The 14,025-nt window shown below is 39.9% G+C and overlaps 9 protein-coding genes and 2 non-coding genes across 11 annotated transcripts; 7 read left to right on the top strand and 4 right to left on the bottom strand.

Annotated features, from left to right (window-relative positions):
• Positions 1-68: 68 nt before the first annotated feature.
• On the top strand, positions 69-1,685 carry Bathy14g02610 (oxidoreductase; the record flags this gene model as incomplete). The annotated part of the gene is made up of 1 exon (XM_007509272.1): positions 69-1,685. The coding sequence occupies one exon, from the start codon at positions 69-71 to the stop codon at positions 1,683-1,685; it is 1,617 nt and encodes a 538-aa protein (XP_007509334.1).
• A 90-nt stretch (positions 1,686-1,775) lies between these two features.
• On the bottom strand, positions 1,776-3,035 carry Bathy14g02600 (unnamed protein product; the record flags this gene model as incomplete). Its single annotated transcript, XM_007509206.1, has 1 exon — positions 1,776-3,035. One exon carries the CDS (start codon positions 3,033-3,035, stop codon positions 1,776-1,778), a length of 1,260 nt encoding a protein of 419 aa, XP_007509268.1.
• A 403-nt stretch (positions 3,036-3,438) lies between these two features.
• tRNA_Phe_GAA lies at positions 3,439-3,511 on the top strand. The gene has a single exon. It is a non-coding gene; the product is annotated as a tRNA-Phe (tRNA).
• A 343-nt stretch (positions 3,512-3,854) lies between these two features.
• Bathy14g02590 (photosystem I reaction center subunit XI) lies at positions 3,855-4,283 on the bottom strand (the record flags this gene model as incomplete). The annotated part of the gene is made up of 1 exon (XM_007509167.1): positions 3,855-4,283. One exon carries the CDS (start codon positions 4,281-4,283, stop codon positions 3,855-3,857), a length of 429 nt encoding a protein of 142 aa, XP_007509229.1.
• Positions 4,284-5,024: 741 nt separating this feature from the next.
• Positions 5,025-5,916, top strand: Bathy14g02580 (heat shock protein 70; the record flags this gene model as incomplete). The annotated part of the gene is made up of 3 exons (XM_007509170.1): positions 5,025-5,326; positions 5,393-5,604; positions 5,639-5,916. 3 exons carry the CDS (start codon positions 5,025-5,027, stop codon positions 5,914-5,916), a joined length of 792 nt encoding a protein of 263 aa, XP_007509232.1.
• Positions 5,917-5,975: 59 nt separating this feature from the next.
• Bathy14g02570 (Luminal binding heat shock protein 70) lies at positions 5,976-7,157 on the top strand (the record flags this gene model as incomplete). The annotated part of the gene is made up of 1 exon (XM_007508959.1): positions 5,976-7,157. One exon carries the CDS (start codon positions 5,976-5,978, stop codon positions 7,155-7,157), a length of 1,182 nt encoding a protein of 393 aa, XP_007509021.1.
• A 131-nt stretch (positions 7,158-7,288) lies between these two features.
• Bathy14g02560 (unknown protein) lies at positions 7,289-8,328 on the bottom strand (the record flags this gene model as incomplete). Its single annotated transcript, XM_007509303.1, has 2 exons — positions 7,289-8,257; positions 8,308-8,328. 2 exons carry the CDS (start codon positions 8,326-8,328, stop codon positions 7,289-7,291), a joined length of 990 nt encoding a protein of 329 aa, XP_007509365.1.
• A 484-nt stretch (positions 8,329-8,812) lies between these two features.
• On the top strand, positions 8,813-8,884 carry tRNA_Gly_TCC. The gene has a single exon. It is a non-coding gene; the product is annotated as a tRNA-Gly (tRNA).
• A 608-nt stretch (positions 8,885-9,492) lies between these two features.
• On the top strand, positions 9,493-10,537 carry Bathy14g02550 (predicted protein; the record flags this gene model as incomplete). Its single annotated transcript, XM_007509142.1, has 2 exons — positions 9,493-9,602; positions 9,667-10,537. The coding sequence occupies 2 exons, from the start codon at positions 9,493-9,495 to the stop codon at positions 10,535-10,537; spliced, it is 981 nt and encodes a 326-aa protein (XP_007509204.1).
• Positions 10,538-10,839: 302 nt separating this feature from the next.
• On the bottom strand, positions 10,840-12,111 carry Bathy14g02540 (predicted protein; the record flags this gene model as incomplete). The annotated part of the gene is made up of 2 exons (XM_007509047.1): positions 10,840-11,964; positions 12,019-12,111. 2 exons carry the CDS (start codon positions 12,109-12,111, stop codon positions 10,840-10,842), a joined length of 1,218 nt encoding a protein of 405 aa, XP_007509109.1.
• Positions 12,112-12,550: 439 nt separating this feature from the next.
• On the top strand, positions 12,551-13,977 carry Bathy14g02530 (predicted protein; the record flags this gene model as incomplete). Its single annotated transcript, XM_007509203.1, has 3 exons — positions 12,551-12,570; positions 12,646-12,782; positions 12,857-13,977. The coding sequence occupies 3 exons, from the start codon at positions 12,551-12,553 to the stop codon at positions 13,975-13,977; spliced, it is 1,278 nt and encodes a 425-aa protein (XP_007509265.1).
• Between the last annotated feature and the right edge of the window lie 48 nt (positions 13,978-14,025).

The following is a 14,025-nucleotide window of genomic DNA, read 5'->3' as shown; positions in this document are numbered from 1 at the left end:
AAATATTTACTCCCGGTTCTCGTTTTGGTGATTTATCAAATTCAACTTCCAGGTTACAAAAATCGAGGATGACTGCTAGAAATTCGAACGATTTCGTCAATCAAAAGAGGCTTAAAGAGGGAGCGTTCAACAATATATTTTTAGCTTCCATATTCGAGCATGTTGCTAGAAAAAATCTTAAACAAAAGTATCAAAGTTCATTTCCATACTGTCATTTGTCTATTTATCCTGCCTGTAATGACTTTCGATTAAGGGGCGTTCTGAAGGAAGTAAAAGAGCAGTTGAACGCAGCATTTAAAGAGACAGATTTATTTAAAGTTTATCAAACATGTGATCTTTGTGGATTTTCTAGTAAGCTCAAACAAACCCCGGAACTACTGGCACTCCGTTCATCAATCTATTCGAGTGAATTTCGTAAGTTACTTAGTGATATATCTGGTTGTGGTATTTTGAGTGATAGAGTTGATTGCTCGTGTAATATTTATTGTCAGGGTGGACATCTTCTCTGCCATGATGATGTGATTGGTACAAGAGCGATTTCTTTCATTTTGTACTTGACAGATCCGGAAGAAACTTGGACAGAAACAGATGGAGGTGCGCTGGAGTTATTTGATAAAGAAGAGGGCGAACCACTTCCAAGAACATATCCTAGTAAATTTATATTGCCAAACTGGAATAAATTTGTATTTTTTGAAGTCAAACCTGGAGAGAGTTTCCACGCAATTCAAGAAATTTTCGGAGAGAACAAACCTCGTATTAGCATTTCTGGTTGGTTTCATCTTACAGATTCTAAATTCATGCTGACAAAGCATGCAAGTAGAGAACAGTTGAGTAACAAAGCAGACAAAATCTTCAATCCTACAAATAGGATATCAAGATCAATTTATGAGCTTTCTAATATATACGAACTCAGTTCAAAGGATATATCATTTCTTTCTGGATGGATTAGCGCAGAGTATCTTACAAAAGAAAATATTTCGGCCATTCGAAAGAACTTTTTATCAGATAAGTGTGTGCAACTTCGATGTTTTTTGAAACCAGCCATATCTGAGAATATTAATGCTTTTCTCTTTGCGAAAATGAGGACTGGTAAAAGTGCAGGAAGTAGCAGGAAATCGACAAGAAACTGGAAAGTTGTTGGCCCTCCCCACAAGCATCGTTATTTGAAGTTAGAAAACAGAGGAAAATACTTCCTCAACGATGTGGAGGTGTGTTCAACTTTTTTTGATCTTGAAGAGTTTTTATTCAAATCAAGTGCGTACAATCGCTGGTTACTTGCTGTCACAGGTCAGATAGTTTCTGAATCAAAATCTGCCGTCCGAAATTTTAGGCGAGGTCAGGACTATACGATCGCACACCATGATTCGGATTCGAAAGTTTCTCAACTTCAATCCACGTTATGTTTTGTTAAAGCGGATTCAATAAATGAGCATCGTGCATGGATGTCTGGTAATTTTGGAGGCTTTGAGTGCTTCATACCAACTTCACCTGAAGTTGAGGATATCGCCGCAACTGCTGAGGTGTATGATACAACATCAAATGAAGAGCAATTAATATCAGTACAGGCATCATTTAATACGCTTTCACTCGTTCAGAATAAAGAGCATGATTTTTACTTCATTAAGTATTTGTCAAAGTTTGCCCCAAGTGATCGCTACGATGTTCACTTTTGTTATAATATATAGATTTCCAATACATGAATTCTGTTCTAATTAACAAATATAATAAACACAAGTCATGCAACTAGACAGAAATTTATTTGGTTCCCCCGGACATCAGCAGCGATATAAATCTTTTATAACAATCAACTCATCTTTCATATTCTTAAGAGATCCTGGAGTAAGGCTTAGATCCTGCTCCAATAACGCAAGCAATTTTGAGTATCTGAGTCTTTTCCTGGAGCAAGCCACTCTTTTTAGAGCTCCTTTCAGTATCGATTTCTTTAGCTTAATGGTAGATACACATTGTTTCGTTGAATGATTCGAAGAGATACTCTTTCGTTTTTTTTTTTTCGTAGTATAATTCAGGTTCCCAGACCGTGTTTTACGCTCTTCTGATTGTTGTGGGATTTTTCTGTCCTCAAACTTAAATAAAGACATATCAATGCGAACTGAATCACTGACACATTTGCAAATATTTGCCCTTCTACCGATAGGTATCCATGCGCGAGTAGCAAAATTCGTACTTTCTGCGCAATTAAATCCACAATTAAATCCACTATGATAGCTTCCCGGATAAGTAACGATAAATTCGCCCGGATACTGCATGGATCGATAGAATGGTATGCCATTCTGATGGAGAATCGTAGGAGACACAAGAAACTCCTTATGCCGTAAAAATTCTGGGCATGAGCTAGATAGTTCAGGGAATCTCCCACGTAATAATGTTTCAAAACGTTCCCTATGACATGGAGCAATTGAATACCAAAACTTTGGTGCCCCAAAATGAAGATAGTTCAAGCTGTAAAGGTCAGCATCTTCCGTGTGCCACGCAAATAAAGAACGCCACATTCCAAAATATAGGTATGCAGAACTTACACCTGGTATATTTGAACCATTCTTCCTCAAAGTACGTGTTAAGATAGTATTTAAATCTGACATTTGCCATCCCTTTATATTTCTATCAAACAGTGTTCCAGGTATATCGGCGCAATACACAGGAGGAGAAGTTGTTATATTTTTCCAAAACTCGCGTTCTAAAAGTGAGTTATCTTTCAATGCTGCTTGTGATGGTTGATTTTCAGCTGCTCCTGCTCTAACTTTAAACTCTTTCTGAATCGACGTCGGCTTGCATTCTACAAGAACTGTTCGAAAAAAGCCCTTGCTTCCTACTACATGCTGTTTAATCGGTTGTTCCGAAACAAATTGCAGGCTTTTGTATCCACTTTGCCGTGGTTGCCAACTTCGTGGTGGAACTATTCTTGCAATCCCGTGCTGTGCAAGTTCGGACTCTATTTTCCCTATGTACTTTTCGAAGGAGCCTAACATATCCTTTCGTGTAGGATAAAAAACAGGGGCTTCTTTAATTTTTGTCATGCTGAAGGAATATACTTTTAAGACCGTTCAAAGCTTACTATTCGAGCTCAGCTGAGAACAACAATTACCGAAAAATTAAGTATGAAAGTGAGGATCGGTTCCCTTCTTGGAACTTCAATATGATATACTTACGTATTTCCGCTTCACTCATGTAGTATGCACGAATGTGCACTGCTACTTTCCAGTTTGTGTGTTTATGTGTTCTTTAAATTATCAAAACGGGTAAATAAGTACTTTTGAGATAACGATTGACGAAAAGTTTAATGAATGCATACTCGTATCTTTTGCGAAATGCTTGTTAGCTGATACCAAAAAAATACCCTAAATTATAGAATAAAAGATGTATTTAGTTTGTAAATATGCCTTACGACCCGAATGCGAACTAGAACACTAGTTGTAAAGCGGTGCCATAGCTCAGTTGGGAGAGCGTTAGACTGAAGATCTAAAGGTCCCGCGTTCGATCCGCGGTGGCGCCAAATGCCAACATTTTTTTGTTCATACCATGTTCTCTCTCGGCATTTATTCGCTCTTCCCGCTTTTGTCCTGCTTTTTTTTGTCCCGCTTACTTGGTTTTAGGAACTTCAAGGAGCACGTGGCTATTCTGTGAAAAATGCTTGAAAATGCTCAATATCACTGCTCCGATTGATTTCCAAAGACTCAAATCAAAGGATCTTTCGAGAGCTCAATATTATCATTGCCGGGAAAATAGGAAATTATTGGTATGTAAGAATATACATATTTGTAGTTTGAAAGGAATGATGATACTAGTGGTGGACATATTTACAACTAGTACCTCATTTCTAAGGTTCAGTACTGAAATCAAGAGTAATACGGAAGCACTTGGGTCAGGATATAACACCATGCGACGCCAGATAATCCCCCCACAAGCCATCCTGAGGTGAAGGAAGCCCAACCGTCAGAAGTTTGCAACGGATCACGATTGATAGCTCGTCCACTCAAAGTTTTCACGCCGACAACATCATCACGTTGAAAAGCTGTGGCACCATAGATGCTTAAGCACGCTGTAAGAATAAGAATGAGACCAGCACCAGATAGGCAACCAGCTACTTCGGCGGCATCAGATGCTCGAAGTGGTCCAAGTTTAATGAAAGGTCCAGCTACAAAGAAACCGTGCGCAAGGCCAACTTCAACTCCTCTTAATAATGGCGATACCCCAGTTCTGTATGCTGGAAGATTCGATAAAAAGTTGGATACGATAGGAGCAGACGTAACCGGTGTCTCCAGCATTCCGATGAATGGGTCGCCATTAATGGGCTTTATAACTTGGGCTTTATCAGCACTTGCTTGAATTGGTTTATACTTCCTGCTAGTGTTTCTGCGAGAAAGAGTTTAGAAAAACACGGTTGAACATAAGGGCGACTTCTATCAAAAGGAAAGGGGGAGGAATTGTGAACACCATTCGAATTATTTTTAGCATTTCGCAAACATATTCCTAGTGCCCTACCTGTAACTAGCGTTTGTACGCGATTGACGCGAGTGCGCAAGGTTGAACTATACGAAAATAATCACATAAGAACAGTGGAGAAAAAAGAAATGCGCGAATTACCCTCGCACTCGAAATAGCGGTATTGAATCCAGCAGATGCAAGCATATTTTCAGCACCGGTTACGCTCAGGGATTATCTTAATACAACAGAACCTGCGAGAAGAATATGGCGTTATTCCACCTTTTCAGAAGCGCAAAGGCACTTTTGGTCTAGCCTGGCTCGTGGGAAAGCTTCAAAAAAGATTTTGTAAAAAAAATCGATACGTGCGCTAAACCCTAAATTTTGTTTTACGGAAAAGTGATTGGTTCCCAGGCTGTCATTGTTTCACTCGCTCATTCGACGCTCTATCGCTCTTGAAAAGAAAATTTTTTTGGTCGGAGTTTCTCCCAACTCGCCACTTTAACACTCACGTTTACTCACAATGTTGCGTTTCACTCAGTTCACACTCGGTATAGTTTATGGCAATTCAATTCTTCTTAGTAATGCTGACTTTTATTTTGTTTCCAGTCTCTTTTGTGCTGCTTTTATTATCAGCGTTCGCCGACGACTCCGGTGAAAAGCTCGGTACCGTGATCGGAATCGATCTGGGTACCACGTACTCTTGCGTCGGAGCATACGTTAACGGGAAAGTTGAAATAATTGCAAATGACCAAGGCAATAGGATTACTCCATCTTACGTTGCATTTACGGATACTGAGCGTCTGATCGGAGATGCTGCAAAAAATCAAGCCACCTCCAATCCAACACGAACCGTTTTTGACGCTAAAAGATTGATTGGGAGAAAGTAAGAGTCTACTCAAACATCTCTTTCCTTTTTGCTGACTCATTCTTTTTCTTTTAACTTGACCAGATATTCTGACAAAGATGTTCAGCGCGATCTGAAAATGTTCCCTTTCAAAGTTGTCAACAAAGAGAGCAAACCTTGCATCGAAGTTGACTTGAAGGAGGGGAAGAAGGTCTTTCAAGCTGAAGAAATTTCAGCCATGGTTCTTGTTAAAATGAAAGAAACGGCAGAGGGATACCTCGGGAAGCAAATTAAAAATGCTGTTGTAACCGTACCTGGTATTTTCTTTTTTCGTTCTCGATATAGACTGAGCTTACTTTTCTTTCTTAGCATATTTCAATGATGCACAGCGTCAAGCAACAAAAGATGCGGGGACAATCGCGGGACTCAACGTTGCAAGAATTATCAATGAACCTACTGCGGCGGCCATCGCCTATGGTCTTGACAAGAAAGGCGAGAAGAATATTCTTGTTTTTGACCTTGGTGGAGGCACATTCGATGTTTCCATTTTAACTATTGATAACGGTGTATTTGAAGTTATTTCAACAAATGGAGATACGCACCTCGGGGGTAAGTTCAATACTATGTAAAATCATGACATCCATCTAATTCGTAAACCTATGCAGGTGAAGATTTTGACCAAAGAATCATGGAATATTTTATTAAGCTCATAAAGAGAAAGCATAGTAAAGACGTTTCGAATGACAAGAAAGCTGTACAGAAGCTTCGCCGCGAGGCTGAGCGCGCGAAGCGCTCCCTGTCCAACCAACACCAAGTCAGAGTTGAGATAGAATCTCTCTATGACGGTATTGATTTTTCTGAGCCTCTCACCAGAGCCAGGTTTGAAGAGTTAAATAATGACCTCTTCCTCAAAACGATGGGGCCTGTCAAGAAGGCAATGGAGGATGCTGGTATGAAGAAAAGTCAAATCGATGAAATTGTTTTAGTTGGTGGCTCGACAAGAATCCCCAAAGTTCAGGAACTGTTGAAAGAGTACTTTGATGGCAAGGAACCGAGCAAGGGAGTGAACCCAGATGAAGCTGTTGCATATGGTGCTGCAGTCCAAGGCGGGATTTTATCTGGCGAAGGGGGTGATGAAACGAAGGACATACTTCTCCTTGATGTAGCACCTCTGACACAAGGTATTGAAACAGTTGGTGGCGTTATGACGAAGTTGATCCCACGTAATACTGTCATACCGACAAAAAAATCTCAAACTTTTACAACATATCAAGATAATCAGCAAACTGTGATGATACAGGTTTTTGAGGGTGAAAGAGCCATGACCAAGGATAATCATTTACTTGGTAAATTTGAACTCACGTCAATTCCCCCTGCACCCAGGGGTGTTCCACAAATCGAGGTTACGTTTGAAATTGATGCGAATGGGATTCTTAATGTCGGTGCGGAAGATAAAGGAACTGGTAAATCAGAGAAAATTACTATAACAAACGATAAAGGGAGACTTTCTCAAGAAGAAATTGAACGTATGGTCGAAGAAGCTGAAGAATTTGCAGAGGAGGACAAAAAAATTAAAGAGCGAATCGATTCGAGGAATAGTTTGGAGACTTACGCCTACAACATGAAAAATACTGTCTCAGACAGCGATAAATTGGGCGATAAGCTTGAAGAGTCGGACAAGTCTACCATTCAAGACGCTGTGAAGGAAGTTCTTGAGTGGTTAGATGAGAATCAAGAAGCAGACACGGAAGAATACGAAGAAAAACTTAAAGAAATTGAGGGGATCTGCAACCCAATTGTTTCTCAAGCGTATCAGCAGAATGAGGAGGACTCAGAGTCTGGGGATGTTGACGACCATGACGAGCTTTAAATTCTTCATGAACACATTTTTTTTCTTTGCTCCTTTTCATAGAGCACTGATAACTTTTTCCAATATTATAATAGAAGTACTTTCTTACTCAATGAAATATATCATACAGCTAATACTGAATTAAATGTATACTACACTCGCTGTACGTCTTCTATGGTTGATTGGTTCAGAAGTCTCCGTCTCTTCTTTGACTTATTCACTTCTCGCTGTACTAAAGTTTCTACTTGCTTGCCTTTCCTCAAATCCTTTCCTCCTGGCTCTGCATTCATTTTTTGACTTGAAGACTTCTGTGTGAAAATTTCGGTATCAGATACTTTCCTTCTCATCGATCCGGGTGTCTTAGCCTTCAAAATCATATCGTTTTGGCTGGAGTCTCTTTTGCAAATTCTCGAGGATGTAAGACTATTTCCAATTTTGGTCGGTTTCACTTTTGCGAGAACTTCAGTGTTTTCACCTCTGCTCAAGCTCACATTCTCTGCCTTCAACACAACTATCTCGCCCTGTTTTTCCCCAAGTAACTGAGTTAATTCATCAACCTCTCCATTCTTCTGGACTATTTCTTTCCGTAACGCCTCCAATATTTCTCGAGAGGTGGCTCTATCCTCTGCGTTGAGATTCTTATTGAAGGTTGAGTTTTGTTTGCCTGACACATTAGAATAGCCTCTCGCACGGCTATGATATGCCATTTCCATGGTATTATACGCATTTTGAAGAGTTTTCCTCAAAAATTTTGTATCCTCGTAGAGTTCTACTACAGTCTCCTGCAACTCTTCGTTATTAGCCTTTAAAATATCATTCTCTCTCATGGTCACCATTAAATCATCCTGTATTTCATTTTTTCTGTCTTCATTATACAGTCTAGCTCGCTGAGATTCGTCATACGAGGTCTTTAAAGATGCCAAGGCATATTCATGTTCAGCAAGTTTCGTTTTGTTCTCGTGAAATTTAAGAGTATATTCCGCAATAATCTTTGCTTTCTCTGCTTCAAAAGAAGATATCACTATTGAGAGCTTTTCTTTCATTAATGCAAGTTCGGCATCCCTTATCTTATCTCTTTCTCTGTAGTCTTCTAATTTCGCCACGATTTGTCTCGCATATGTCTGAGAAATGAGCCGTTAAACACGAAAGTCATAGTTAAACTTCAACATACCTGTAACTCCCGAAACTGCATTTCAGTTTCCATAGCTGGTGTAAGAATGCGACAATACTTTCTTTATTTATTAGTGAGGAATGAATCTTGGGAAGATGTGCGCAAAAACGTCCAGTGAAGTCGAAGTCAGTGCGGGAAAATAAATCTTGGAGTAAAGGTTCCAAACGTGCTGGGTCGGGTACACAGACGAACAGGATAATAAAGGCTTCGTGCAAAAAATGTCTAAATGATTGCGTTCGAATATTTAGGGTTTGTAATAATGCGGAACGGGTTTTCTGGGCACGACAGACAGAAAACGTAACGGGGAACGACAGAAAACGTTAACGGGGAACGACGAAAACGTTCAATGACGAGAGTGCAAATTTGAATTCAAGTTCAATATGTTTAAGCCCTTCAGCCCTTCAGGACATTGGAGTTTACAAAAAAGCACGAATAAAACACTCGTGTTTGAGTAGGAGAAAAACGTTTGTGTATTTTTACGTTATTTGAAACGAATTGTGAGCACGCTCCATTAGTCCAACGGTTAGGATATGAGCCTTCCAAGCTCGAGACCCGGGTTCGACTCCCGGATGGTGCACAGAGTTAAAACTTTATTTTTTTGCAATTTCTGGGCTATATTTTCTGATGAAGTCGGTTCGTCGTATCACTGACATTGATTTCTTTTTACTCCGCCCATATCTAGAACTATTTCGCGAATGTCTGAGATATGTCTGATGAGATTCCAATTCAAAATGCCCAACTTCATCAGAGATGCCAAGATTCTGCAAATCTTTCAAGCACAAAGCTTTTCGCATCAGAACCCAATATGTCTCATTCAAATCATCTAAATCCCTCAAGTATGCGATTGTTTTTTATCTGAGCGCGAAGATGAATTTCAATCGAACTTAAATCGGTGATGAATCAAAACCTAGTTTGAAATTGTGAAAGGACTCCTTGGTTTCACACGTCACGTGCGAAACAAAAATGTCAAAATGCATCTTAAAATGAAAAGGGGGGTGGGTCCCTTTGGAAAAAAAAGCGGTTTCAAACCAAAAAAATGGAAGATTTTTATCTGCGTGCACTCTTTTTCTCCCGCAGCCGGCAACAATTCGTCATTGACCATATGGTATCTCAAATATTAGAACCCACTCCCTGCAGTCTCGATAGATATGTTACAAGAAGATTTCAGATCAAATTTTCTATAGAATGATGTTGTTGTCAAAATCTGCTCCTTCACGGAGTGTTGAGTTCGACTTCGCCTGTAGAGGGCATGAAAAAACGATAGCGTCAGCAAAATTTTCCAACGATGGCTCCAGGTAAGTAAATGAACTATATGTTCGAAACAATACTGACTTCATGCGTTCGATACGCCTTGTGAAGAGTCGCAAGTGTATCTGGGGATAAAACTTGTCGAATCTGGTCCACGAAAACAGGTATATTGGCTCAAATTCTTGTAGGTCATTCCGGAGGCTTGTGCGACTTTACCTGGAGTAGTGACGATAAAATTATTGCTACTGCATCAGATGATACTTTTCTCATGCTTTGGGACTCTTTGACAGGCAAATGCATTCGTTTACTGGCAGGTCATGAATGTTCTGTCACTTGCTGTGCTTTTAATTTACCGAGTAGTAACGTGCTCGCAAGTGGTTCTTCGGATGAAACTTTACGTTTATGGGATATTAAAAATGGGAAATGTATGCTAATTATACCAGCTCACGCCGACCCCATTTCTAGTATTTGTTTCAGTGCGGATGGGAGCATAATCATAACTGGAAGCTATGACGGAAGTTGTCGCTTTTGGGATAAACATAGTGGAGCTTGCCTTAAGTCTCTTTCAGTTTCAGAAGATAAAGCAATACCCATATCATTCCTTTGTTGCACACCCAATCCATCATACATATTGCTTGGTACTTTGTCTGATTCTATTATGTTGATTGATATAAATTCAGGTAGAAGTGTGAAGAAATATAGATCCCATATGAACAGAGAATTTTGCTTGCCTAGTTCCTACGTGAAAATCAAGGAAGCTGAATTGATTGTGTGTGGTTCGGAAAACGGACACCTTTATTTGTGGGATTCGAATTCTCAACAACTTTTATGTTCTATTCCGGTGAAAAGAATTCATGAAGAATCATCTAACTTAGCTGTGGCAGTCAACATTAGTAGAAACAGGAATTCTATAGTTTCTTTCTTTTTAAAGAATGACATAGATCATGAATTGAAACTATGGCGGTTTTCTGAGCGTAAGTGATACTTCTAACATTCAGCAAACTTGCAATAGTTGAAGCGGTTGGAATGGTATGTTTTACGGAAGGCGGACAACACGACAGGGGTATTTTTATTTTTTTCCACTAAAGTTCACTCACGAAAGATTTCCCTAGCATACTGGTAGTTGTATTTGTTTCTCATAAATGATCATTTAATACTAGGAGTATTAAGCTGATGCATAGTGTTATAAATAAGTTGGACAAAGTTAGGCTAGTTTTTAGAGGCAAAGCTTCAGTGTCTGCTCATTTTGAACCAGGCTCTATTATATAGTCTGCTTGGCCAACATCACTTTTTTTCTTTTTCGTCCTTTTTCTTCTTTTTTTTCTTACCTTCATTTGGAGCTTCTTCATTAGAATTTTTCATATCATCTTGCACACCCTTACTTTTGTTACCGAATTTGTCCATGGTCCCATCAGCAACTGACTTTTTTTTTGCAACAGCTGTTGGCCCAAGGCCCCAACGCCGTGGATAGGTGTCTCGTTCCATTACAACACGCTTAACCTTTGCCACACAGCCATGATCACATGTAGCCATTATAGCAGTATTCATTTGGGCTGTTGCAGTAGCAATAGCCTCGCCTTTTGTTGTTATCAAGATGCACTCTTCTCCGACTTCAACTCCACTCTCGTACCTCAGTAGACCTGGAATCATTAGTTTTGCACCATAGCAAATTGCGTTCACGGCCGAATCTTTAACTACAAGGCGTTTAAAATTGGTCAATAAGACTTCAAGAGGCATAACCACGCGTCGAAGATAATCTTCTTTCTGTAGATTATCTCGGCACCACTGTGCATCGAGAACATCATGCATCGTCACCAAATTATCATTTTCATCGCATACGCCTGAACGTACCCTACGGAGCTCCTGCATATGACCACCAACGCCAAGTATGAGACCCAAATGAACACATAAAGTCCGAATATAAGTTCCAGCTTCGCATGACACCCAGAAAACACAAAGGTTACGTTCTGCATCATAATCAAGTAGTTTACTTGCGTATATAGTTCTAATTCGAAGTTGGCGCTTCACTGCAGAAATCAGTGGAGGGCGTTGAAAAAGCGCACCAGTCAAGGTTTCAATTGCACGTTCTACTGAGGTCTTCCCATCTTTAGGAGAGGCATGCAAACGGCAGATGCAAACATATTCTTTTCCAGCACCTTGCTGTGCCTTCACAAGACGTGTTGCACGATCGATGCAAACTATGAGAGAACCTGTTACTTTTGGATCCAATGTCCCACTGTGACCGGTTTTTTCTACTCTCAGAATACGCTTTAGCCAAGCAACAACCTCGTGCGAGGAAGGATTAGCTGGTTTATCCAAATTAATAACTCCATAGCGAATGTATTCCGAAATAGGACGTTTCAAGGGTGAATAACCACAGGGAATTGGGGTATAGTGTCCTGTGCGAACCTAGAAAAAAATAATACTTAAATATTATGATAGATTTGATAATAATTCAATTACCATCAAGCGATCGTAATTCTTCAGTAGCAGTGGCCATGTTGATGCATCATAGACTTGAGATTCATCAGATGGCTTTATCATGAATTCAGTCATTATGTATCGGAGTGTAGGGACGCGAAAGGGGAGAAGAATTAACAGAATGCAAGAATCACGCTTTAAGCTAATACAAAACCGTATCAGAATAACTACCGTTGAGAGGCAGTGTAATTTGCAGACGTACGTTAATCACGTGAGTTGCCTATATCTTTGGTCAATCCGTCACAACTGCAAAGAAGAGACAGTACAACAAAGCAAGAAAAGTGCGAAATTGCCGCCGCCCAATTGACGTTTTCGACTTTGAAGTGATTCGGCCGGCGGAATTGAAAAAAAGAAAAGGAAAAGGAAAATTATTCGGGGGCTGAATTTTTTTGACACCCTAGACTTCGTCTTGGGTTTAGGCCCCAAAGGTATCGGTGTATCTTCATACATAGAAAGTAGCTATCAAATGTTTAAATGTAGCGTGAATACGACGAACACACATCTAAGATTTATGATGGGTAGTCGCTTGCGAGGGTGAGGATATTTCTATTTTCTTTCTGCTTCAATCTAAAAGTTTCTGTGTCGCACATCTTTTTGCGGGGAACCCAGTGGTGGCAGAATTTCAGCTCCTTCTTATCTTCGTACCGGAAGACGCGGAGTATTTAAGGAAACTTGCTCAAATATAACAACTCGAAAGAACTCTGGACGCGCGCATTTTAAAGCACTTTCGGCAATAAAAAGAGAAGGTAAATCGTCTGATTACTACACGAAGTATATTCTCTTAGTTTACTAATCTTTTCTATCCCTGTCTTTTTTATAGACGTCATCACAGGGGACCCACACAATAATGTCTCGGATTATATATATCAAAGACTTGGAATAAACTTGCACCAACGACCTGATCATCCCCTTGGAATATTAAAAAATGTAATTGGCGACTATTTTGACTCCAAGTTTGGAAATAGTTCGTTCAAAAGATTCGATGACATCCATCCGATAGTATCAACTTTCGAGAACTTTGATTCTGTGTTAGTACCTAAAGATCACATCTCCCGGTCAGTAAATGATACATACTATGTCAATGCCGATAGCGTGTTACGTTGTCACACTTCTGCGCATCAACATGAAAAACTGAAAGGTGGAGAAAAACAGTTTCTAGTCACAGGGGACGTTTATCGCCGTGACACCATTGATGCTACACACTTTCCAGTTTTTCACCAAATGGAAGGAGTGCGCGTTTTTGATGCAGCAGAACTTAATTCAGACCATTTGAGCGAAGTTGAAGTTGTCAGCAAAGAATTAAAAGAAACTTTAGAAGGATTGGCGCAACATCTTTTTGGTGAAGTAGAGATGCGCTGGGTCGATGCATACTTTCCTTTTACAGAGCCTTCCTACGAGTTGGAAATCTTTTTCAACGGTGAGTGGTTAGAGGTCCTCGGATGTGGTGTCATGCAGCAGTCTATATTAGAAGACTCCGGTAATGCAGGGAAAAAGGCTTGGGCATTTGGGCTTGGTCTAGAGCGTTTGGCAATGGTTCTTTTTGACATCCCAGATATTCGACTTTTCTGGTCAGATGATCCTCGATTTAGCAATCAGTTCAAAGCTCAAATGTTCCGAGCTGGCGGTGTTGGCATGAAAAAGTTTAAAAGCTATTCTAAATATCCACCTTGCTTGAAAGACGTTTCGTTTTGGTTGCCAGAAAAAGTGACAAATTTTACTGAGAATAATTTGTGCGAACTAGTCCGTGGGGTTGCTGGAAATCTTGTAGAAGAAGTTAAGCTTATCGATGAGTTTCACAATTCAAAAACAGGGAAGACATCAAATTGTTTTAGAATAGTATATCGATCCATGGAGCGTTCTCTTACTGATGAAGAGGTGAATGAGCTGCAAGATTCCGTGAGAACCAAAATGGTAGAAGAGTTAGGTGTGACCCTTAGATAATGCTTTTTATTATATTGCAACATATTGCAACCCAGCCGTAAACCAGAT

This window comes from Bathycoccus prasinos (genome assembly GCF_002220235.1).
Source record: "Bathycoccus prasinos genomic : Chromosome_14".
NCBI classification, from domain to species: Eukaryota; Viridiplantae; Chlorophyta; class Mamiellophyceae; order Mamiellales; family Bathycoccaceae; genus Bathycoccus; species Bathycoccus prasinos.
This window is presented reverse-complemented; position numbering and strand designations above follow the sequence as displayed.